Genomic DNA, 26,966 nt, shown 5'->3' on the forward strand with positions numbered 1-26,966 from the left:
ACAGAGAAAATTCAGAATTATGATAATTAAGTTAGATAATTCATAGAAATATACTGTGACTGTTTCTTCATTTCCATATCTCGAAGTTACTTGAGGGAAATGCGCATTTCGATAGGAAAATATAAATATTACTTAATCATTAATAGATAAATTGACTAATTTAATATGTGAAAAAAGACACGACATAAATTGGGGAAAGAAAAACCGCTCCGTTAAATTCAATGAGCGAGACAAGTTTATCACCCCCGATCGATCCCACAATATTCCCGAGGACATTACACTTGCTCACGATTGTATTCATCGAGGGGATGCTGCAGGATCGTTCAACGAAATTCGTGCATCAACAGGCGCAACAGTTGGCACTAGCGAAAATTCACAATCGGGAAAATCTCATGCGCAATGAAAATGCGAGCAAGTGAGACGACGATAGGTAGAAAACTCTGACGGACATGCGTAAGATTCGTCGGATATATCCAGAGGTCTCAGACTAGTCTCATTCAAACGACGTCCGTCGACGGACGCGCGCGGTTCCACTGAGAACGATCCCCTAGACATTAGAATAATCACCAATTAATCAACCTCCAGCTGGAAAAAATTAAACAAATAAATATACACCAATTTTCAATAGAAATTTTTGCTTACGATAATCCCTCAATTTCTTTAATCCCTTTATAAATGAAAGTAGATAAATCACCGAGCTGCAGAAAGAGGAATTTTTTCGATCTCACTTACTTCCTGCAAAACAGATAGTGCTACAACCTTCGTTGCATTATCAACAGTCCTGTAAACAGCAGTAACAAGTTGCAGTCTCGCATTCAATGACTTTTTCCACTCGAAATAAGTGAAACGTACTATTATTATCACAGTGGTACTGGTGTTTCACGTTATCACTGTAATCATTATTACGATAAACAGAATCGATGGTATTGTATCAGTTTGTTGGGAATAAAAATAAAATGATACAACTGATCTTCACGGAGGTAAATAGACGAGTGTCGATAAATGTGTAAATAGTGATTTCACGTGGAGTCCCATATTATTTTTCAGTAGTGACTGGTGAATCGATGAGGTAGGACTATTTTCCGGGTACTCATTGTTGATATTTATCATTGTAATAAGGAGTTGTGAGGGAGAAAAATGAAATGCTGAAAGCACCTGGGGGCTCACTGTGATTTATACGACGGGCATTTAGGACCTCTTGCACTCGGTGAGTTATTTGCATTGTTATTACTTGTCGTTACTCCTTGTCGTTTCTCCATACCCCGGGACATTATCATTCGCCAGTTAAGTGCACACAGTCTGTGCTGATCGTAACGTTCGACACGAGTGTAATGTTAATAGCGCAGCTATGACGGGATTTTCTTCGAGAACGCATCATCCGGATTATCACATTGCTATGGGTGATTTGTTTACGACAATCCACATGAGTAATACTAGCCGTCAGCCGCCTTTTTCTGTCCTATATATTCCTATTCTTATCATTTTTCCAGCCTTGTTTTAAATAATCAACACGTGTGTAAATACATCGATATAGCGGTAACGCTTCCTTCGGAACATGCCATTATTTTTACTTCTCAATGTATTGATCTCGCTATCGATGAGTCTAAAATTCAATTCGTCGAGAGGGGGAAACTTTATGAATTCCTCCGTTAGTGGCAGTTTCATTGTGATGCCCTCAGAAATGATAAGGAAATCGTTGGCAGAATTTTTTTCACATTTCGTGACGAGTGAGATATGTGATTCTTGAGGGAGTGACATTCCATTGGATTTAGGTAAAAATCCATGTGACGTTGGAAATTCTTCACTGATTAATCAATTAATTTATTTAATTCAATTAATATTATATATATTTCCCTGAATTTTCAATCTATCGGGAATTTTTTTTTTTATCTATAATGATTAAATATTGAACATCCATCATTAATTATGGAATACCTACTTTTTCTTATTTTCAAGATACAATGATATTTTCAAGAATTGCATTCGGCTCTAATTTCTCCTCTCAAATTATTTAAAATCATTACGTTCATGTCAATATCTGTGAGTTGCTTTCAGTGGTGAAATCTCCATTAAATCCAAATGACGCGAAATTTCTTAACACCCCATCAAATTTGTTTTTCGATTCACGACCAACTTTCTCAGTATTTCAAAAACAATTTCATATTTCCACCCGGCGAATTGTCATTGCACCCCGATAACTCGTGACGTTATTCGCAGCTCCTGAAAACCCGATGTTTTCCATTTAAACTTTCGAAATTTCTGTCGAAACATAAAAAGCACTTTGTCGCTATTTATCCGGAGACTTCGAGATAGTCTGAAATATATTTTTGTGCTAAAACCCACATTAATCTGTCGGACAAGTGTACAGAACTTGGGGGACAAAGTTAATACGTACTCAAGTGGAAATACTCCGGAAATAACATGGATATCACATGCGAGATCTGGTCGATCGCACCTTTATCTTCATTATATTCTCTTACCTCGAAAATTCAAATCTCTTGGGACTTTGAATTAATTGGAGTGACTTGAGAGGTGGACTTCACCCGCAACTTCACCCCAACTGGTGAAACGCTCATGGGGTTTCACAGTGAACCTCTCATTGCGGTGTAAGAGCCTTCTGGGTCATTTCCGATGGACGAACAATTAACCTTAATCAGTTTACTTGATGCCTGAACTGCTGTTGTCGATTAATAGGAATTCTGATAACGCATTGAAGATTTTATTGGGTGTCACTGTGATAATACACCTTTATTCCGGAGAAGTTGAGTGGATTGTCAATTCGTGTGTCAATCAAACTGTCAAACCGGCTATTGATAATTAATATATCACGCTCATGAGACTGCAAGGTATCTTCGATGAATGGCGGTGCTAAACGTCTGTCTTATTTCTCTACATATTTAAACAATTTTTTAATAACCTTCGGATGAATGCAATAGTCTAAAAATAAATAATTCGAAATTTTCTTCAATTTGTGAATAATTCAAGAGTGAATTTATTATCAGATTTGTCACGCCAAGATGTGGGTCTTTATTTTTTCACAGTCACACGATTGGCAGAGCTGGAGTTGTTGAAGGTTTTTGTTTATTTAAATCAATTTTATCCCTGAGTTGAGGTTTAAAAAATGTTTTATCTTATCGTGTCGGGCTACGTGGAACGCTCAAATCTCTGGACTGTCCCGCGCTAATTTAATTGATCAACAATTGAAATTGTTTGGATATTATTCATCGGCTTATTCCCATGGGTAAGTGCCACTACAGGCAGTCAATTCAATTTCAAATTGTGCCGCACTTTCTCGCTGTTTAAAATTGTGTTCAATACATAGTGACGAGTGACGAGGGCCCCCGATACTAATTCCATTATTGAATTTTTCCATAAAGAGTAATGACTCTCGTAATAAATCTCATCAATATGTGGTGAGCAATCAATCGGGAAAATTTTTTGCTCTCAAGAGGCGTAACTCAATTTGCAAATTGAGAGAGACGGGATACAATCTATCTCGATCAATTTCAATTTTCCACTCTGCAATGTTGCGTGAGGGAAATAATTTATGATGCTACTGGAATCTTTGGCCATTGGCTAAATTATTTGGGAGAGATGTCATTTGTATCGCGATTTTCTTTAAAAATTCTATTATCTCGTGTTTTGCATTATTACCATTTGCCAAAGGTAAATTATTACAATAATGATAAAAATACGGATTTTGTGGGGAATCATAGTGGCAATTAGGGGAATCCCAGATCGTTAGTTCAACCAGATAGGGATCGATCATACTCGGAAGACCGGAGGGTTCTTGAGTGTTTGATTACATATATATCCATGACATTATAGAGACATTCTGTGCAAATTATCGACGTCAAAAGGGATTATTAATGCTCCATCAAACCAGTCTTAATCGTGATTATCCTTTGATTTTCCCCGGTAATTTAATTAACAATATTGACATTTATGAAAAAATTATCCCGTGGTCCGGACGGACCTCTTCATAGAGTCAGAAAAAGTGCTTTTATCAATTTGCAACTATTGATCAGTTCAAACGCAATTTTTTTCCACTTGCTAACTTTTTGGAGCGCAGAATCTCATGAAATACATTTCTCTTTAATTTTCTTTCACAATGCACGAACTCAATTGGTCTGTCCCGAGGGTAATTTTTTTTTTATTTTTACATTTTTTCCTTTTCCTATTACCATTGTTACCATGATTTGATAGGCGCCCCTTCGTCTTAGCCTTTTAGCCTCTCCTACTATCCTCTCATTAGCCTCTCCTACTATCCTCTCATTATTTTTGCGGTAGCATGGGCCGACTTTCTGTACTGCGCCCATTTGGCGTGTACTGAGGGAAACCATGTAAAACCTCAGTAGCGCAGCCGGCCGGTACTGCGGGGATTCTGCTGTGTTCATCAGTCACACTGACTCGGTGAACACACCAGCTCTCCGCACCCGTGCCTGACGGCGGCAGTCTACACGCCGATGGGTGTGACTAAGCGGGCACCCATCCAAGTACTAACCCAACTGAGCGTTGCTTAGCTTGGGTGATCGCCGGAGTCACACACCGCCCGCGTGGCTACTGTCGCCGCTTCTCCCGAGGGTAATTAGTTTCGACATTCTCACTCTCCTATTTTCAATTATTTTTCTGTCCGTTGATAATCGGCGTTTGGAGTCGTTCCGCAATAATCACCTTCGGCTCTTCACAAGAATGAATACCCAACTTGGGATAAAAATTAATTTAAAAAAGTTGAAAGCCTGGAGTCTCATCGATGGAACTATACCCTGAGGTGTAGCAGAAATTCTCAAATCAACTCAGTATCCATAACATTTTCTTTTGATAATACAATTCCGGGAATCTCGAGGATTTCACATTGAATAGAGTTATTTACGCTTTGAACAGCGACTGCCAATGAAAAATATCGAGAAACTCCTGGTTTCTAGAGTTGACGGCATCCAAGACTTGAATCCTTGAATGGAAAGAATGAATACCCCATAATTGCGAAAGAGAAGTTGTACAATTTTTCCCGGAAATATTCACTTGCCCCCAAGATCAAAGACTCCACGAGTTTCTCAATGCACCGGAAATTATAGTTTTTGCGTTCTCCATGTGTGAAATGTGAGTGACTACGTGTAGATGACGATGAAAAATTTCTGGACGGCAAGATGTAATTTTGAAGAATCCAGAGTTTCAAATCTGATCTGTACTTGGAGAAGAGCGTTTTCACGGCAAATGACATTTCAGTCCTACGTGATGCGAATTATTCCTCATGGTGTCATAAAATGCAGCTGTCTCAACCAAGAGGCAAAGAGGGAGAATTGTATTTGAATAATTTCATCATAGTTTGAACACGTTCCAACGAGCTTATCCCTTTGACAGTTATTTTTGTCGTGGAATTTCCTTTTTCCCCCTTTTTTTTTCCTTTTTTGACTTCGCTGTATCGAGTTTTCCGGGTACAACACAGGAGGGTTGATTTTATTTTTCAGTTACGGTAACAAGACTAATCTGTATTCCTATTCCAGAGTTGAAATGGGAAAACAGGGGTGAAAACTCCTGGGGGAAAGTTCCCGAAGATGTATGGCCTCGAAGCAATATATGTGCGCCTTCGACGTAATCTTTATTTACTTTGATATTTTCGTTTCTTCTCACCCACAGTTAATACATCAACTTCCGATTAGGCACATGTTGTGAACCTGAAGATCATGATTGATTTTGCTTTCGAATGAAGGCATTGTAAACGTTCGATTTTTAGATTTTATAATTTTGCCATCATGTAAAAATACGAAGTTTGAGGGCCATGTGTGTCTGTGCAGATGGTAAATTTTGACAATAGAAGAAATACAAGTAGGCGAATTAATTCTCAAAAATCTGAAATTTTATCGAAACTGTCAGTTCATAGGTAATATGGACTTGATCGCTCCCAAATTTCAGCACAATCGATCCAGTAGTTTTCGGGATATCGATGATTGTTTCTGAAAAGTTTTTTGCAAATATCTGAGAGAGAGAGAGAGAGATTTCTCTTTTGAGATGTCAATGTGCTCTCCATAGATCACTCAGATTTTGTTATTCTCCTATCAACTTCTTTTCCGAAAAAATCGTTCTCTACCTTGCTACCAATTGTATTAGTAGAGATGAAAAATTAAAAAAAACAATATCGCATAAAGTAATGATGAAATGTCTCCTGCCAAATAGGCTCGACCAACTGCCTGTTTTTTTTCAAAGGTTTCTTAACCCAGAAGGGGAACATTACAGGTGGAATGGTTCTCGTAAAAATGTCTCATTCCCTGAACCATTTCCCTTTTTCCATTTTATCCGTGACATGATGGAGATGCTTTACTCTATCTGTAGGGGATAATTTCTTTCAGTGGAGGTTATTTGAATTTGTGGATCAAGGACTTGGGAATATTAAGGATAAATTTATGATATTTTTGGATGAATTGGAAGTGGAATATGAGAACTTTTGAGTCAAATGGTTTTCTGGGAGATTGAACATCGTCTCTCCAATTGATATTTTTCCATTCGCTAAAATACTGGATGTTGAGAATTAGATACTATTGCTGAGCGATTACAGTGAGATTCCTTCTTTCAAATATCTGCAAATAAATTATTCTCGCGAACGTGAGTTGTTATCTCGATAATCACACGATTAAGAAGACAATTAAGTTATGTCACATCAAACGGGTCTTACCACTCCATTGAGAAATTGCCTGATAAATTACAGTGGAACTACACAAAACCGAGTGAATCACTTGAAATTCAAACTGCCGTAGAATAGGCTGAGCAATCCTTTGACAATTTCCCCCAATGTTCATTCGACTTTGAGTTAACATACTATTTCAATGGAGACAGTTTCCTCTGAATTTCTCGTGAAATTAGCTCGGAATTCATTCCAAACCGCATATGAATTTAATCCGATCGGCGATAACTTCGATTCAGCACTAAGTTCTATCGATCGAGGAAAATTAAATGTACCGTCGTACCGTCGACCGTCATAAAAATTAATACCGAACGAATAATTCCGGAAATGTACGGTAATTCCATTCTACTTGATGGAAGATCATCCATATTTGATGATTACTCATTACTCGACGCGTAAGTAATGTCAGAATAATCCTGTCGGAAACTCAGTCTGCACTATTTTTAGGTCATATTTTTTAAGCAGTCAAAAGCTTGCACACACCCGGAAACGCAAGAGCGCACAAGGCTCATAAATCATCTAGGCTCGTAATTTTTCTGAATTACCAGAGGTACGTCATACGCTCTTCGCACTCGTTATTGGCAGATTCCCACTGCGGATTTTCCCTCCAGTTGAAAAAAGAATACATTTTATATTTCATTCAGAAAGTGTGCCGTGAAAAAAAAAATGCTATTCACTGCTAACAGACACTATTTCTCTTAAAAAATAAATTCCATTCTATTCATGAATATTATATTTATTCAATTCCTCTTCCGTTATCATAGCTATTTTATATATTGTTACTCATTACTTGCACGTCGATCAAAACTTGTAAAGTACATCAATCAATCTAAATACTAGGGGGTGCTAGGTCTAAAATTGGATTAATTCCGGAATGACTCAATTCCTATTAATTGTCGTTTACTCGCCCTCGTACAAGTGCCCAAGACATGGCAGTACAGGAGTTTAAGCTCCTGCTGACAGGACAATTAATTTGGACAAAGGCCACGTGTCCAGCTTATCAACCTTCCTTTAACCTCAACATCTCCAATTATTTTAGTATCTATCATACGAGTGAGTACGCAAAGTCCCATAATTCTCGTATGTTATGGGTGATGATAAACCGATATTTACATTGAAATTCAATCATCAAACTGGCCAGGATGGCCAAATGATCTGGAAATTCGCTTACCCACTCGCATCAGCAGATCCTGCATCCAAATCCTCAAACTTCACTCATGAATATTCACGTTCAACATAAATAGACATAAGCCGAAATCCCAACGAGAATATTAGTGTCTCAGCAGTGAACATGTTCAGGTGAAAGCATGACTAATTATCCCCTTGATGTTGAGTAGCTCTCATTTCAGTTCTAGCCAGCCGAACCGAGAAGCACTTGTTTGTCAATATCTGTTTATGTATTTTTTATGACTTTCTCTTTGAATACTTTGGATGGCCGACGGTTCCATGAAAAAAATGCTCTCACATTAATTGTTTGATCATGTTGGGGAGTGTTGCAGGTGTGGCTCCAACTGCGACATTGTCTCATCATCATGAGAAAACTTATGGACACTTATGTCAATCCCCAGGACATTGAGGAGCTGATGACGTCCTAAGTACCCGACTGGGGATATATTAATGCTGTAAAAATAAATATGAAGGAACTCCAGAGGAAGTCATTTGAAATTATGAGCCTTTCGCTGTGCATAAGTTAATTGGAGTGACAATTAGATAAATTCTGTACTTTCATTATGGATATCTGTACGTAATCCTGCAGTGGGCGGATTATGCGATCAATATCAGAAATGTTAATAAATTAAAAGTGGAAACAAAAAGAAGGAAATGCAGGGAGCGTTGTTCAAGTATAAAATTTGCGTGGTGTTCGGGTTGCAATTTGCTAAATAATAGTTAATGAATAAGTTTGATTGTGAGGGACAGAATTTATTTATAGAAATTATGAGTTTTTCTGGGTTTTTTCAATTTAGTTGGTTGATATTAGAGGCGATGATCGAAAAAGGGAGGCTGGGAAATGTAACGAATCGATTTTCTTGGCGGTTGATACGCGTCTCGGGGGAATCCCCTTCTTCTTCAGATGCACTGTCAGCGCAAAATTAAAATTTACTGGCAGAATAGAATTGAAATTTCGCAGACAGCTGACTAGAAATTTTCGTGGGAATAGCATTGAATTCGGGGAATAAAAGTTTTGAGTTTCAATGAAAAGGGTCTAGCCGAACAAGCATTCGGGGTTTCCCCATTTCACTTGAATTCCACTTGAATCGCTATGAAATTCACTAAACTGTGAGTAAAGTAAAATTGTCCTTGATGTCAGTTGAGTGTCCCGAGTTTATTTGAATTCTGATTGAATTTCACTGAGAAAAACATGGAAATCAATCGACATACGAATTTGTCGAATTCACTGCGAATTAAGAGAGTCAATAATATTATTCTGTAATTTTACGTATTTTTTCCTGAGGAATTACGTAATCTATACGTTCAAAATTATATGCGGTATGTAGGAGAATGTCCAAATATTGAATTCACCATAATTTCCACTCAATTTCCCCTGAATCCCGTTGAGAGTCATAATTAACATATTTTGTTTCATGACTCTGACATGGCACATTTCCAATACTCATCAGGAATACACGACAAGTTTAATGAAAGTACAAAACTAATGAAACATTCTGGCCAGTCTTAACGGAGTATAGGGCAAAGTTTTCTGCATCATTAACGCCACTGCATGTACCAAAGAGAATTTCATAAACAACGAACAGTTTTAAAATTCCCTTTCTCAACTTTTAATGGGTCGAAACATTCCTCTCCATTCTCTTTGCCGCTCTTGACACATCAATAATGGAAAAAACATTTTATCCTGCTTTGTTGGGCAGCAATTGATGATATAGAATTGCAACTCTGAGAGCTCTACCCACTGAAAAGTTTATCTGGCTCCATGGACATCAGCAAACAGTTGCTCCTCTTCACTCCAATCTTTTACGAAACTGCAACACGAGTCTCAAAAACTCTCAAGAACTCTCAATCTGTCAGTCCTAGAGTCAACAACAACTACTCTGTCTTGAAATTATTTTCAATTTCCAATTGTTTGCATGAATTAACGAAGAAACGACGTAATTTCCACTGGAATTCCTTAAAAAATCTCGAGAATATTCCCATAAAATTCAATCTGACTTGACAAACAACATAAATAATGACAATTTGAAACGAAAAAAGGAAATGGCCATTAGTCATCTTGTGGTATATATGTGTGATACAAAGTTCCATCCTCAAAGGATGAGTGATTTCGATGTAATGTGTGGGAAGAAGTTGACTGTTATAAATAACCTGGGGATTTAGGGGTCTGGCAGGAACAGACGACAGGGAAAATTGGGGGGTTGAAATACGGAAGGTGTTGCGGTCATTACCGGTGCTATTAGGTGAACTCTGCAATCGGAAATACCGGCGAAGGCAATTCTAATCTGTCGATAAAAGGACAAGATGTACGCTGAAAAATAACGAGTGTGGCGTTACGATTTAATCCACTTAAAAATAAGCTCTACTTCAGACTGAAGTGGTGTGAATTCCCGGGCAAAACGAAAAAATCGGATAAATCGGGGGATTACAGTGGTACTTTCCTTCTTCAATCGGGGAGTAATTGATGGGGGACGATCGAGGGATTTAGCGAGGATCAAAATCGAAAATGAAATCTTTCATTTAGACTTCTCAAATGGAAATCCTCCATCCGTCGAAAATCCCCGAGAATATCGATATTATAGGATGATGAGGAATTATTAATCGGTGGTACTTCAAAAACAACTCCTCCCACTACCAGATTTTTCCGAGGATATCGATTTTTTTATCAATGATTTGACCTCCCGGAGATAAATCCATCCCACTCGACGTGGGAAGCTATATTCAATAAAAATAACGGAAAATTCTACAGAAATTCGGATAAAAATTCATTTCACCCTGAAATTACGGAAAAAATACGAAATTGTTATTGAATATTTTTCTCGGTGAAGGTAAATCAATCGATTTTCTTGGAATAATTCTGTAATGAATTTAAATCGGCGTATCAAATTCCTCTCAATTAGTTTGAAAAAAGTATTTATTGTCACTCATTTAGCTATTTGAAAATTCAATATTAATAATTACTTTATTTATGATTACGGACTTATCATCCACCCATCTCGGAGCTGATCTTATAAGAGGTACATGAGTTATTGACAACCCGTAAATGACGGATACGAAGGAGTGAATAGGATTACGATGGAATATATTCAGACATCGGAAAGAGCACGAAAAAATGAGAGAAAAATGTGGGCATAAATAAAACATGCGGATATATGAATGATCAATCGGATGTGATGGAGCGAACGAAATGGTGGATGCCATGTCTCACCACATCAGGAGACATTCTTTAAATAATAATCGCGTGCTAATAACATTAAATAAACATAAATAATGAAAAACAAATATGAATATAAATGATAGTTCACGAGTTTCTCTCCCAAAACCATTGAATTTGATGAATTATTTGATTAATGACCGATCCATCGATCACTCTGGGTGTCACCTAGAATTATACAATTACACTGTCATAATAATTACAACTGTAAAAGCCCGGTTGGCATGAGCCCCACAACCCCATGTATCCACCCCGACAAATTGCTTTACGACGCCATTTCTCATCCACGAAAACTCGACCTGGTTGCACCGAGAGACAACAGGAAAATGGAAAACGACTGCAAGAACACCCGCCCGAGAGTCTCTTCCGCCAAATGATGAGATAAAAAAAAATGCTATAAATAAATCTCCCGCTGTTTAAAAAGTTCATCAATTCAGGGATATTCCTATCCCCTGGCAAGTTGAACAGAAAAATATATTGAATGAAAAATTTATCACCTCCAGGGTGTGAAGGACCAGGATATCATAGGCGTCTTAGACGTTCCACGGGAGATGTATCACGTTTAATATTTTCTCATCTCCTGATGTCACTAAAAGACTGGGACGACAAAAGCGTCAGACTACAATCGACCCATATATTCTTCAACTTTACATTACTTTCTGCATTTTTTCATACCCTTTATACATTCATAATGCCCCCCCTGTATTATTTGCATGTTTAATGGAAAGTACAAAGCATTGAGAGGAGTAAAAAATTTCAAGTCTTGACGAAAGAATAAATTTTTACTTCAGACAATTCTTCACATCCTTCTTCATTACAGAATTTTAATTAATTATTTAATTACACCTATAAGGAGTTATTTAATAAATTAATTTCACTTATTGTATGAATTTGTTCAAAATAAAAATTGAATTATTATAGAATAAATGAATATATTCATTTTCAAAACAGATTATTTAGTTTTCAGTGAAAGAGACATCGACTCAATTAGCCGAATAATTAATTAATTGATGTATTTTTTATTCCAGTGACCAACGATTGACTCTGTCGTGGAATAATAATCTTTCAATTATGGTGAGTAATTTACATAACTCGGTATCCATTGACTTTATCAAATTCATCAATAGCAAGATTGACTTGGAGGAAAACGGAATATATGAATATTCATGGGATATTTCAGAATGCTCGGCTGAATTCTTAAACATTCCGTCGTTCACTGCAGAAACATCTGTTCGAGAAACCAAGAGCACGACGAGAGAAAATACAGGCGCCATGGCCAACCACGTGAGTGTAACATTATTTATTATCTCTCAAAACTTGGGAATAAATCGTGAGACGTCTGGTGCACCTACGAACCATTGAATATTCATTGTTTTGATAGGATCTTAATTGATGCAGCTCTTTCACGTTGTTTCTTGGTATTTCTAAATACCACTAGAATTTTCACGCACAACGTCATAATTAATGTTAAAAACTTTGCACAAAATTACCCCAATGATCTCTTTAAAATTTAATTAATCCCCAATGATTTATTATCATCACAATATAATGCGCAATTATCCCGAGATCTTGGAAATAATTTTCTTCTCTCAAAAATCATCTACAAATGTTTTTCCTCAATTTACTCGAATATATCAAATGCAGTTATCACGTCAGTTGTTCACCGAGTAAATCATCAAAAAATCTTGTCCATAAACAACTCAGCACTGAAGTTGCAAAACTATTGTCAACGTCTCCATTCTCTTCAACCATATGTGGAGATCCACTCGTTCACTGTCTTATCAAGACCATCCATCGATTTTCTCCGTACCTCACGTACCACAACCCTCCAAAACAGCACAACTTTCCAACGGAAATAAAAAAAAATATCCACTTCTGCATTGAATTCGCCCTAACATTCCTGTTTGCTCTTCCTGCCAGAGACAAGGGAAACGAAAATTGGGGGAAAATGCAGCCACAATTCCAATGATCCTCTGGCGATTGGCCATCTCAGTACTGACAGTTTAAAGCTGCTTGGCAAAATGACCTGTCACGTTGATAAAAAATCACATTCTCCCGCAGAAAAAGGAAAACACTGAGCTTATCAGGATGAGATAGTTATTTCGCTGAATATTGCGACACCTTTACTCCAAAGTTATCAAATCGCCGACTTCTGAATTCTTTTAATCTATTCCTTATCTTTTATCTTTGGTATTGACCCCTTATCTTCTGTGTCTCTAGTAATGATTGTTATTCTCCATTTTGTAGTGATTCTCCTCATATCCATGCCGACGTGCAATTAAAACTATGGGATTGAAGGACTTGAGATGTAAATCCCAGGAGAAACATCTCCACTTTATTTCCACCTCTGAATATTCTCATCTTGATAAATAAAAAATTCACCTCGACAGCGATAAACACAGGACACTGGTAATAGGAAAATGTCAATCTGATTTAACATTCTTACCAGGTAAATAAGAATTTTCAAGCAACTGGGAGGATGAGCTGGGGATATTCCATCAAGTCCATTAGCTTGAATTTGCTCAGCAAACGTGGTAGGATAAAAAGTGTCCGGAGGAATTGAAACACTCGACACTTATTTTTACAACTGCGGGTATTGAAGCGGATTCATTAGGGGTTAATTGATACCCTTCAATTGCGGGGAATTATTTTTTTTACTTCAATGTATGACCTTGTCACATCAGTTGAGCTAAGCCGGTGGGGGCGTGGGCATGACACCTGATGTTTGCTTCATCAACAAATTGAGTGTACAGAGGTGGTATTGCTGTGTGTATCTCTCATTATGATTATCCGAAGAATCAACGTCACCTGGGAATATTCTCTTTCACCTGGTGATGTTATTCAATTTCATCCCCAATTCGATGGAGAGGGAATAATTAATTTGCCACGTGGAAATTCATTAGTATGGATTTAATAATGGGAATTTGTTGTTTGTTGGAAAATTTTTTTCTTTTGGTGACAAGGTCAGATATTTCTCGGGGGATGATATATCTGGGTGCTAGAAATGGAAAACTCGAGCTTCTTTGATATGAACAAAAAGTTTTTGCATTGTGGACAGGTCGAGTTGGAGATGTCTCTGGATTTAGTGCCTGTGGGCGTTTAACTCGGGTGCATATCATATTTTCTCTTGAGACAGTTCTAGATAGATGGGGTCGATAAAACGGAAATGGCAAAATCAGAAGTGGCGACAGAGGTGTCACCGTTTGTGGGTCAACAACTTTCTGATTAATTATTTGTTTTGTTGTTTAAATGGAATTTCCAGTGGTGAAAAATTATGTCGCGTTCTAGTTTGAGTCTATCCCCTCGAAGACTCTAATTGATGAAAATTTAATTGTTCGCTGGAATTTTCTGGCGAATTTCTCGCAACAGTGTCTGGAGAATTATTGAATGACTGGGAAATTGGAGAATTCTTATCAGATTATTTGATTTTTTTATCATTAATTGGCGTTGTTGATGTGTAATGGATCTAGTAGAAGGGATTATGCATTCTTGTCTTTGTGTATGCAATTCCATTGCTTGAAATCCAGTTCGAGGGAAAACTGCAAACATTCGACCATAACTCGACAAGTCCCACAACGCGAATGCTTCCAGTAAATAAGATTATTGACATGGAGGAAGAGACATTCCTCAGGGAACTAGAAGGGAATGAAATTGTCCTGATGCAACTCGAAAACTCGAAGTCCAGGAGTGTTTTCAATAACAATTCACAAACCACGCTCCACGGAATTCTTAGAGATGTTTTTATGATTTTTTTTTCCAACGACGGGTACGTCAACCCTGCAAAAATGACTCCAACTAGAATTCCGGACTCTCTGCAGATTCGAAATTAATTCGACATCAATTCGAAATTTCACAGTAAATAAATTCAAATGAATTTTCTCGCAGCTCTTGAATTTTAGTGTAGGATACTAGAAAAAAAGGAATGAGAAGCGATAAGACGCTGGAGTTGTGCTGAGTTATTATTTACATGATAAATCATGATAGAGCGCTAAAAAAATACAATTTTACGCTTATTTTCCATCAAGAAACTTCTATTAGAGATTTATGGCCACTGAAAACTGAAAAAAAAAACAGAATTTTCAAGTGGCGTCGGCGAAACGTACATGGAATTCCCAATAGAATTCCGCGGTAGGTGATTTTTTTTAGTAAAATACCTTCATACATACGTGTATGATCTGCCACGTTCAGAGATTCTCACTCATTGGCCCGGAATTCTATTGTTTGTACTGACAACGCACCCCGTGTACTATTCATCAGTTTCTATTTTCCCAGGAAAATGTAATCCCAGGGGTAGATTTGTTCTCCAAAACTGAATGAAAGCGCGTGCAATTCATTATTTATACTCAACTTCGTAACAGCCTCCGTTAATTCAAAACTCAAATCAAATTTTCTCTTCAAGATTCCACAATATTTTCTATTAAAAAACCGCAATTTCCCGGGATTTCTCTCCGAAAACTCTGAATTTTTGTGACGTCATTTATAAATCCCTCATTTTTCTGAAGTTATCATGGAAAATGAAAGGCTGGGATTATCCTCCCACCAGGACAACATTTTTGTATATTGAAATGGATTTAACAGGTGAATTTGTCGACGGAAAAATAAATTCAATAAATATTTAATACGACAGAATTCTTAGGAGTTGGTAGAATGATGTGATACTATTGTTTTTTTTTTGCAGAATACAATTGATTTCAATAGTCCAACGATTCAGGAGCAACTGCGAGAACTTGGAGCCCGAAAATGCCACAATGGATCTATTCCAAGTCCAGGTGAGATTGAGTGAAAAATGCCAAAAACTAAAAAACTATAAATTCGCCGTCACGAATGGAAGTGTAACACGCGATAAAATATAGGAAAGTAGACTGTCGCAAAATAGGTAGGGCATTTTATACAGAATCACAAGTGCTATCGCATTTCCTCGTGGAGTAGAGATTGCACTCGGGGGTTAATACATGAGCTCATCGAATTCTGTGATGCTCCTTGAATTTCCCGTGATCTCGTTTTCCAGGGGAAGCTTTGTCCCGATGACACAGACTCCTGGCTGTTGATGCGGTGGAATACTCACTAATAACCACCTAAATATCAGCCGTTGGAGATGCTTTGGCAAATTTGTGATAGGGTTATTGATAAACCTCTTAGTGGATATTCTCTATTGATGGAGAAAGCCTTAGATAAGCCCGCTGTACCGCATACCCATGACCGGAGGAGAATTATATTCTCCCCGGCACGTGGCTCTTGTGCAAAGAATGTTTATTCATTTTTCTGCTTGTCGATGAAAATTTCGGAGGAAAAAACTTGCGATCTTGTGTTAATAATTGACTCTAGGGACTAGATTCCTAATCATCTTATTGATCTAGAAAATCGGTGCAATAATTGGAACAATAGATCCTAAATAATAAATCATAAACTTATAATTCACCTTCAGTTATTTCCTCTCGGCTTCCACCTCTAGTAAATAATAAATTAGAAAACTCCTTTCGCTGACTCTTTTTTTTGCTCGCGGATTGCAGCGCTTTGATGTCATTTTTATCAGACTTTTTCCCTCCATGAACTGAAATTTGATGAACTATCGTAGCAGAACCAATACTAGCACGCAATAAAAGCGTCTTTGATAAAGTCCATCCTGAAATTCCAATGAATCATGCAAATTCACGCACAGAAAAGAACAAAGAACTAATCACTAAACCGAACGTAAAAAGTATCTATAATACCCATATGTCCGTATTTGAATCAATTTTTACCTCTGGATTTTACGCTTCTCTGTTGTACACTGAATAGAGCTTGACCCGAGTTATTGCCACTAGATTTTACCCAACAACTGTACTTCAACAACCAACTCTGCGACTATATAAATTCAATTCTATTGTACTCTGTATTAGCTCTGGACCCGCGTGTCGTATTTCCTCGAACAAATGCACCGGAAAATGCAACAAAAAATATCTGACCGACAAAAAAAATGAAATATCACTCAACTTCTGATGATCCGGGGACGATTGTCGCTCTCTGGAGAGAAATTAGTGCTTCAGTGCCATTAAATAAATGAACCGTACACTTTTTTAAAAAATTGATTAGGGGCATGGTCGTTGGCGGAATAATTTTAACATGTGACTTTAGAGCCGGAAAAACTGTTGAATATTAGCGGGCCGTGATGACAACGTGTGTAATGGAAATCCGGGGGCGGATTAATTTTACTCCATCGGCCAATTTTCGGCGATCCAATCAGTTTTGAAGCGTTCGTTTCGGTTTAATTGAATTTGTACGTCGCTATTTTTGGACGGTACCCGATTAAACCGATTTATCACCATCAGTTCATTTGAAACGACTGGTGGATATTTCAATTAGTATTTCGGGGGTATTCATCGGTTATTCGTGGTATTATGAATCAATAATATTGCAGTTTAATGATCGAATTTAATTAGACCGTTTTGAACTATACCTTTAAAAACACGTCGCAAAAAACTATTAACTATTGTTATTACATTGGCATTTTGGTGGGTCACTCTCAGCTTAATTTAAATGAGAAATTTATCGGGAAATAGATCCGATCGGAGTGAAATTTGATGGACGGATCTCATCAGTTTCCGGTTGGGGAGGTGCGATACCATGAGCCCCCGAAACAAATAAATAAATCGAATAAAGGTTCTAGATTTTATTCTCCCAAACAAAAATCTCCCAGACAAAATCCCCCGAAAGAAAATATCCCGGAGAAAATCCCCCAAAGATGAATATAAAAATAAATTAATAAAGTTCTACGTTCAATGACTCACTGACGTGTCCTCTCGCAGATCACTGGACCAATTCGTCAATACAAATATTAAATTCGTCCATGTAATAATAATTTTAAATTGAAATGTAATGATGAAAAAAAATTGGTTGACAGACGTATTACGCTCGGATAATTATTATACGTCTCAAAATTGAGGAAAAGAGAAATAATTCTCTTTTTTCTGAGATTTTCCTGGGAATTCTGTCGACGAGATTTTTTTAGGGGATTTTGTCCAGAATATTTTTTTCCCGGTAAACAACTCCGGACAAGGAAATAAAACCGCAGAATATCAAGGGATCGCAAATCAGCGGCCGATCAATGCCGGGCCATTTCTCCTTGAACCCCAGAGGGAATTTCACCTGATCGTCCTATGAAAATTCCTGATAAAATCAATTCTATCAATTCTGCACTCCAATTAAGCCCTAATCACCGGGGCTACATGAATCTCCAGCCGAAAAGTTCCAACAAAATTCTATCCACAACTGATAATGATGATAAAAAAATGAATTGATCGTTGGAAAGTTTTAACAGCTCCAATTAATACATCATGACCAGCTGAAAGTTCGTGACTCTAGATCCCGTTTTAAGTTTCATCCGGGGACTCAAGTCTCGTTGCACTGATACCATCAAGTTCAGGTACAATGAAAAATAGTCTCCTCCCTGACCCCACCATAATCACCTTGATCCTCGGTGTGAGAAATGAGGAGTGAGAAACGATGTGGAAAGGGCTTAAATTTCTGACAACCGAGAATGACTATATTGAGGGAGTTATTTTTCAAAGGTTGGTGTTCGGAGACGTGGGATGGAATTCTCTGCTGGCCAGCAACAGCCCCGGGGGATCTCGCTGTCCAATCCTGTCCGAGGTACATCGCAGGATTCGATTTACAGGTGATGTCAACATAAATCTCAAATGAATTCCGCATCGAAATTTACATATTTTCTATTCACTTGGCATTTCCCATTGTCCAATCTCATTAAGGATTCAAACTCATTACATGCACACAGCAAAAAATTAAACTACAACACTGTTGAAAATTTTCAGTATATTTCCATCACAAAGTTAACAGAATTTTATATTGAGTTTGAGATGAAAATTGAAATTGAATTCTTCGTTTCAAATTATCATTGAATTATTAAATTATTGAATAATTTTTCCATCCCATTTGGATCTGAAAATTGGAAATTGCCAGAATATTCAAAAAATTAACTGACTAGTCAATGAAAAATTCTCCCGAAATGAAAAATTCAAGTGTAATTTTCCAACCGTGTAAATTGCGATAAAAAATTCAATTCAATTTAATTTTCAAAGCCCAGAACTGCGAGAAAAGCCGGAAATTCCTATTTTAATCCCTCAGCTTGAATTATCGAGTTTGAAATGGTAATTTCCATTTTGAACTTTGTAATGCCGATTGGAAAAATGACTAATGACCTTCGCGGTTCGTTTTATTCGAAGGGATGAGGAGATGTTATTGTTTTTTTTTTGCAGGCGAATGCATCCCGTCAGTGTTTGCCCGACGGCCAGTGGTTCATGAAGTCAGAGACAAACAGCACGTGGAGCAACTACACCCAGTGCTATGCAACCCAGTATGTCACTGTGCTCATGGACATAACGGAAATACAGGAACGCAATGCTACTTTGATAAAGGTACGGTGCATTGAAGCTTAGAATCATATTAGGGTAATTGGCAGATGCTTCTCAATTACTTCCGCCTTGATGCACACTCCTGACGGTTGAATGGTGTGTATTCTGCCAACTGGATTTTGATCCTCCAGATTCAACCCACGCAGGAAAATTCAATAGGTCGTGAGGTCGTGATAAAAGATTATGACGATGGAGGAATTATTTATAGCGAGTGACTGTTCGTTTCGCACCTGTACAAATATGAGGGATTTTTAACAGCGAGAACACGAATAAATAGGACGAAATACATTTCGGTAGAATTCATGGATCAATTATTTTCTTCAATATTCGGCTAATTCTTTATGTTTAATCTACGAGAAATTCAATTGTATTTCATACTGAATTTTTAGAATGAGGATAAAATTCAAGCTTTCAATTAATTAATAATTATTTAACTTGAAAACCCAATTTTCTTGAATTTTCGTGAATAAATGAGAAATTTTTGCCATTGGTTTTAATTGAAAGTGAATTGAAACTGAAGTAATTAAAAATTCAGATACGAAACTCTGTGAAAAATTTCCACATTCGTTCCGTAAAATTTTCCTTCACCGCCTTTCACTGCAGAATTACAGAAAAGGTACGTAGTTTCTATTGAAAATTTATCTGTGTAGTGAAACGCAGAATTTTGTGTGAAATTCTGAATTCTGATTTTGTTACAGAACTGCTAATTTATCGCAGTTCGAAAAACATATGCGAATTCCAATACCTCGAATTTCAATGCACCAAATTTTGCAATAATTGAACACAGCGAACAACGGCTTTTCACATTGCCATGTTCCAATTTCTAGTCGTTATCTTTGACTACGACAGAATCAAATTCAATTGCCGAGGATAGAAATTCAATCCAAAAAGCAAAATTCAATAGCTGCTTCCGACTATCTGTTGCCGCATTTTTTTAATTGACGTAAATCTTTACTTTATCGAATGGCGGAGCTAATAACATTAAATTAAATTCCCTGAAGTTTTCCACTTTTGTCTTTCGTTCGCGAAAGAGAATATTCAATTTATAACGAAAATTCTTCAAATATTTGTTATTGGAATGTGGAAAATAATTCCCAAATCACTGCAAAGCGTTCCGTTATTGCTTGGGTTCAAATAGACGAGAATCCAATGAGAAATCGTTAATGTCTGCCAGTTAAAAAAAAGTATGAATTTTCGTAATTAGTCGTTATTTTTATAATGAATAAACTCGCTTTTTCGAGGTGATTTAACTCGCGATTTGAATGGGGTTGCATGATTGATCCTTCCACGCGAATCGGAAGATTCTTCCGCAGACCCTCAAAATACTGTCATCAAAACTAATTCACAGTAAATAAAAACATTTCCACCATTCTCCCCCACCGAAATATCCACTCATTCATCCACAATGTGCATTTGTCCCCGGGTGGTAGAAATGTATTCACCAGGAGTTTCCAATTTATCTTTCCCCTCCCACTCTTTACAATTTATTCTCCCATCCAATAATTCATTCTACGATTCAAAGTGCCCCACAATAAATTGGACAAATATCAGAAAAAATGAACGACAGTTCACTCAAAAATTACCTCAAAGAGAACGCAACAGAAAAAAACGTAATAATCATTCTCACCGTATTTTCCTGAACTATTTTTCCGTTCGTGCGGTAAACTCCAATTCCGCACTCGAAATACTCCCCCAGAAATACAGCAATTGGCAGTCTCTATTGAACTTGTCAACCCCACGTGACATCCGGAGAAGAAAACAGAAGATTGCTCGGGGGAATTAAATATTTGAGTGACACCTCTCTCACTGTTTCCTGGGAATTCACGCTTGACGGTACCGTATTGAGAATGGAGTAATTTTAATGAGAATTCAATCGCCGGATGAACCAAGTTCCCCGTTGAATTAAATGCGATCAAAATTCACTCACTCTACTGTAAATTACTCTTGGAATATCCACCCGCAAAGTGATAATTTCTCGGTAAAAAAAAAATTGTCCAGCAATGTCCTAGATCGACAAATGTAAAACCTGAAGTAATGCCTCTCTTCACGAATCCCCAGAAATACCTGCCGATCGTCACGAAGACATCGACAATCGGATACGCCGTGTCCTTCTCGACTCTTCTCTTCGCCTTCCTGATCCTCGCCACAATCAAGTAAGTGATCAATGAATCATAAGATAGATACGAGCAATAATGGCAAATTCATTTCCTAAAATTGATTCAGGAAATTGCGTTGCCCAAGGAATATGCTCCACCTCCATCTATTCGCCTCATTCATGACTCGTGCCTTCATGGCACTTCTCAAAGACGTTCTCCATGTCTCTGGTCTTCGTCTCGCATCAGATCTCATCACAAAAAATGGTGAGAGTTTCTGGCGAGAGGATGCGATAATGGAGCACATCGATAACAATTGGCAATGTAAATTATTCACCAGCCTGTGGCAGTATTTCATTCTCGCGAATTATTCATGGATTCTCATGGAAGGCCTTTATCTCCATAATCTCGTATTTTTCGCACTGTTTACGGACTCAAACTCGAGCATCATGGGTTACGTTCTGCTCGGATGGGGTGAGTATCGTACGGATGATGGATAAAAAAATTCTCCAACTTTTTTCTACAAACTAATGAGGCATGAGCATTCATGATTTCATGAATACAAAGGAGATAATTATGACAATGCAACTGTTACAGGATTACCAGCGATTTTTGTCATTCCCTGGGTGATCGTCCGGGCTCTCTACGACGACAATTACTGCTGGACAACGAATGTCGTACCAGAGCTCTTTCTCATTATTCGTATACCCACCACATTATCTATTCTCATCAATTTCGTACTTTTCATTAATATCGTGAGGGTTCTACTCTCGAAATTGAAATCAACGGTCTGCGAAGAGACTCAGAGATATAAGTCAGTGGAGTTAAAATTCTAGAGGATTTATATCAGATTTTTTTTTTCGTTTTTTTTTTTGGCAAATTGAATTGAGAGGTTTAATCCAATTTTCGGGCTTTCAGGAGATGGGCCAGGAGTACATTAGTGCTTGTTCCACTATTCGGCGTTCATTACACAGTTTTTCTGGTGCTCTGGTATAGCATGGGAACTGATCAAAGGGTGGAACTCATTTGGCTATTTGGGGATCAATTATTCGCCTCTTTCCAGGTTGGTGTAATCAACTAAAATTCCATTACTTTCTTTCCGGTAATTAAGGTGCAGAGGTAAAATGGCCTTTCGCAGTGGAGCCATCGATTTTATCTGCGTTTCCATTGTTGCACTCGTTTTCACCAAATTCAAACAACTATTTATTCATGGTCGATTATCGATGCATTTCGGGTCTATACAGGAAAATATCATGGTACATTTATTTTTGTTAATAGGATAATAAAGAATTGAACACTTGAAATATTTAATCGAGTAAATGACGGAATGAGAGTTGTGAATTGTAGCCGTCAGCATGCCGTAGATTCTGACATCTAGATAATAGTTGGGAACCCAGTTTATGATACAGTGGGAGGAACTCCACTGAATTCTCTTAATTCCAAGTATTTCGGCAGGAGATAATGGAATGCCGCAATTTTGATGGCTGCAAAGTTTTAAATGTGAGATATTTTACTCGAAATAACGAGAAAGTGATGGAATTTGCATTAGAAATCGTCAAGTTGTTGGACAATTGCCAGAGATCGTCATTTAGCTTTTTAATTATTTTTTTAACACGATACGTGAACCTTCGACTGGGGCTGTTTCATGAATAAAGATATGGACTCGTGTCCTATTATTCACCATAGCCCAGGGTTTTATAGCTTTTTAACGATTTTTTTCCCGACTCTCATTACAACGACAATAATTCGATGCAGTAAATAAAACAAAGTGGATGTTTCAACCACAGATTAATGGAGGGGAATAAATTTTTAATACATGCGCTCTGTCAGCGATTTTTCTGTTAACCCACAATTTACGTTCATTGATCGCATGATTGTATTATTTCGCTCTCTTCGATGGACACTGGTAATTAAAATAATCACTGGAGGCAATAGACTGTGTGGTTAAAGGGCTGACGCCAATTCACATGGTTTAATTGTCAACCCGAAGGGACCTGCAGTACCTGACCAGAGTTTTTCCTCAATTAAGGCTCCACCTCGGTCCTCAGTACTATACCCGGTACAGAGAAAACAAATTGTGAAAGCGGGGACAATTGAAGCAATCAGGGCTCGACAAAATTGCCAATTAACATTGCAGTAATATTTTTTAGTAACTCAATCCCTTGTTCTTAAAAGATTTTTTCGATTCTACTCAACTGATAATTTTCCGCTGGATCATTGTTATACGAGGAGAAATATTCAAGAAAAATTACCTGGAATTATAATTGTATAATCAATTAATTATTATAATTAATATTCAACAAATTTCATCATTTCGTAAATTTTCCGTGTTTTTGCTAGTAATTTTTAGTGGACTTTTGTTTTCGTGTCGAGAATTTGTCTTCATGTTCCCGAAGTTTTTCGCGTAGTCAGCAATTACGTCTTGATAGTGTAATTAATCTCGTAAGCTTGTTGACAATAGACCAATTGAAGCCCTTCATAAGGATTTAATGAATCCGATGATCGCAGCTGAAAATAATTCATTCGGGAATGAAAAATAAACTAATTACTTGCAGGGTTTCTTCGTGGCAGTTTTGTATTGTTTTTTGAACGGAGAAGTGAGGACTGAGCTTGCGAGAGTCCTGAGGAGCAAAAAGTGGCCGAGATTGCGAGGCAGATGGGGCCCTCGGCACTCAACTCGTTCAAATAGCGCGTGCAGCTGCAATGGAAAATCGGGAAAATCGAGAAAATCCTGGTGGAAAACACCCTGGCTCGGATTATTCCACCAGAGTACAATTCACCGATCAACCCACTCGATGGCGAGTACACAAGGTATTTTTTCCCATCACGGCATCAACACTAGAAATGATTTTTTTCTTTCTTTCAATTCAGAAGTGAAAACCAAAGAATTAGATACCAGCTTATTCTTCAATTTCCTGAATATCCACGACTGTAAAAACAGAATTAAGTATTAATAGCTGCGACGAATGGAATTAATCTTTCTGATCATCTGAAATATTTAATACCCCATGATTTTATCTATTTTTAGAAAATTACATTCGTGAATAATTCAGTATGATCTCTTGTGGTCTCCTGATAGTTAACGAGATTTTATAGTCATTTTCAACGACTTGAAGTCGAAGACACTAGAAATTTAAAGGGACTCCTATCGGAAATTTGAACCGGAAATTTTTAACAGTGTACTTGACATTTTTCATCGTCACTAACTGCTATCCATTTTCATATGCATATACTTTTTATGAGTATCATAAAATTATGTCTTTCGGTTATGCCATGAGCTTTTTCTCTCTAATTTGGAGGTGAAATTTTGCCATTTTTTTTATGGAGAAAATGTAATTTGCTTGCAGACGTTGCGACAAGAGGTGGTAGTTTAGCGAGCAGCCGGGGATATCTTGATAGTGTCGGTGTTGGACCGGGAATTCTAGATTCCCATGAACATCCAACTACTCACACCTCACCTTTGTGCAGCAAATACACGGATCACTCGGTCCTCTCATTCTGCTCTCATGTATGTGGACAAACATTTTGTATTACGATTCCCCTCTCATCACATTCCCGGATTTTCACAATTCTCCAGTGGGCGCAGAAATTCTTGAAAACTCGACCGATACCAATGGAATTCCCGCGAATTTCACATTTTTTTTGCCAAATATTTATCGTTACCGGGAGAACAATACGTTGACAATTGGAATAATTATTGTTCCCACAATTCCGTAATTTGCAGAATAATTCCAGTACTCCATGGATGTCTTATTATACAAATTTGTTGGACTTTGTAAAAACGGTCTAGGGGATTTTCGAATGGATTGAGTGGGACGTAACGAGAATTCAGTTTATACGTCGACTCATATTCCCAATTTCCTGAGAATCGATCTCGTGAGAAAAATGAGGTTCTTGAATGTTTGAACGCAATTTATTCGTGATTTAAGGTGGTCCCGTCGCCATGGCAATATGAAGTATTCCATGTTCACCGATATGAACGAGAGATCAATCTTAAAAAATTTTCGCTGCCAACAGAATTTCCAAATTACAATTTATTTTCAAAACGAATTCGATCTTGAGTTGAAATTCAAAATAATGGATAAATGATTCTAGATGTCCGACGTGTCTACCTATCCAATCCGAATGATGGAGAAGACAGAGAAACCTCCTGAGCACCGTTGCAGTGCAGACTTTGAGTGCTGCAGTTTGGCATTCGAATTGCATAATTATCCGCACGAGATTCCTTGATTAACCGACCCGAGGAGAGCACGTACCATCATTGTTCAAAATACGAGGCACAAAGCCCCAGAAGGTTGCATCTCGGCGTTGTGATCCATCGAGGAGGAAAATATTCCAACCGACAAACCTCAGACATAACTTTTTTTTATATATATATTCCAAAGGATTCGCTGGCGAATCTGAATAATCAGGCATAAACAGAGCTTCGTACCAGGAGTGCTCACCATTTTTACTCCCAATGCCTCGCATCTATGTCCAAAGTAATGTTGTATTATTAATTAGTAATGGTAATTGAAAATTGTCCAGTTTCACCGCTGGCACCGGTCGATTATTCAACAGTCATTCCAAAGATTTTTCTAATATTCGATGGGAAGTAAGTGTTACCTCAGATTTGACGTGTACCTAATAACTGTCTTAATTAATTATTGATTACAATGGCGATTTTACAGATGCTCTCTAATATAATTGTCAGGAATTTTTCATGATAGACGATACGAATTGTCATATGTTCAACGAAATTCATATTTTACAATAAACACACAATTTTGATGTAATTATTCTTGTTAATTACCATTAATCAACCCACTCAATCAATCATCTATGAAATAATGTGATAAATTATTCGGGAATCCGGTCGCAATTCGACAGTTTCAACTTTATCGAGACCAGAATTGTTCGTTCATGTTTATTAATTAATTAGTGATTTATTATTTTCATATATATGACGCTAGTTGTTCTTTGGAATATGTACACCAGGATTACCATATTATCTAGTAACAAGTCAATTGCGACATCTAAACCTCGGATTTCAATGCAGGTCCTTCGGCATGACGCAAATCTTCTGGCTCATTTCCGGTGGACAAACAATTAACCTTAATCGGTTTACTTCACCCGGACGAAACAGCTGTTGTCAGCCGGTAGAAATTCTGATAACGGCATTCTGTTGTGTAACTGTATATTGGAAAAGTTTATAGGCTTTCATGCAAAGTTTTGAATCGTAAATTTTGAATTCGTGCCGGAAATTATGAATGATCATTCTAGGGAACGCGAGATGTATTGCGTGTAGAATATACAGGGTATTCCCCTAAATATCAGGATACAATAGTCCAATGGAAATTATTCTATTTTGATTGAAAATGGATTTTGCTTCTGAATGGAAGCATTCCAATCGTTCTATTTTTTGA

At 37.4% G+C, this 26,966-nt stretch overlaps 1 protein-coding gene across 4 annotated transcripts; it reads left to right on the plus strand.

The window, feature by feature from the left end:
• On the plus strand, positions 1–26,316 carry LOC105268493 (parathyroid hormone/parathyroid hormone-related peptide receptor). Of its 4 annotated transcripts, none has more exons than XM_011308098.1 (13): positions 1–1,207; positions 12,089–12,134; positions 12,241–12,344; positions 15,739–15,829; positions 18,608–18,714; positions 19,313–19,471; positions 21,527–21,621; positions 21,692–22,035; positions 22,159–22,375; positions 22,480–22,624; positions 24,117–24,372; positions 24,909–25,069; positions 25,657–26,316. In XM_011308098.1, the coding sequence occupies exons 3-13, from the start codon at positions 12,333–12,335 to the stop codon at positions 25,789–25,791; spliced, it is 1,722 nt and encodes a 573-aa protein (XP_011306400.1). In that variant the 5' UTR covers positions 1–1,207; positions 12,089–12,134; positions 12,241–12,332; the 3' UTR covers positions 25,792–26,316. The 4 variants fall into 4 exon arrangements, with proteins under 4 accessions (XP_011306400.1, XP_011306398.1, XP_011306401.1 ...); XM_011308096.1 differs by having other exon boundaries at positions 1–980; positions 1,048–1,207; positions 12,089–12,344; XM_011308099.1 differs by lacking the exon at positions 1–1,207 and adding an exon at positions 1,714–1,772.
• The last annotated feature ends 650 nt before the right edge of the window (positions 26,317–26,966 follow it).

The sequence above is a fragment of the Fopius arisanus genome, unplaced genomic scaffold (genome assembly GCF_000806365.1).
Source record: "Fopius arisanus strain USDA-PBARC FA_bdor unplaced genomic scaffold, ASM80636v1 scaffold00058, whole genome shotgun sequence".
Taxonomy (NCBI): Eukaryota; Metazoa; Arthropoda; class Insecta; order Hymenoptera; family Braconidae; genus Fopius; species Fopius arisanus.

Excerpts from the sequence above, each read along its gene's own strand:
- LOC105268493 (XM_011308096.1), top strand. The coding sequence starts at position 12,132 with ATGGTGAGTAATTTACATAACTCGGTATCCATTGACTTTATCAAATTC. Across the intron at positions 19,472-21,526 it reads GCAATGCTACTTTGATAAAG|AAATACCTGCCGATCGTCAC; the intron begins GTACGGTGCATT and ends ACGAATCCCCAG. Across the intron at positions 22,036-22,158 it reads TTACGTTCTGCTCGGATGGG|GATTACCAGCGATTTTTGTC; the intron begins GTGAGTATCGTA and ends CAACTGTTACAG.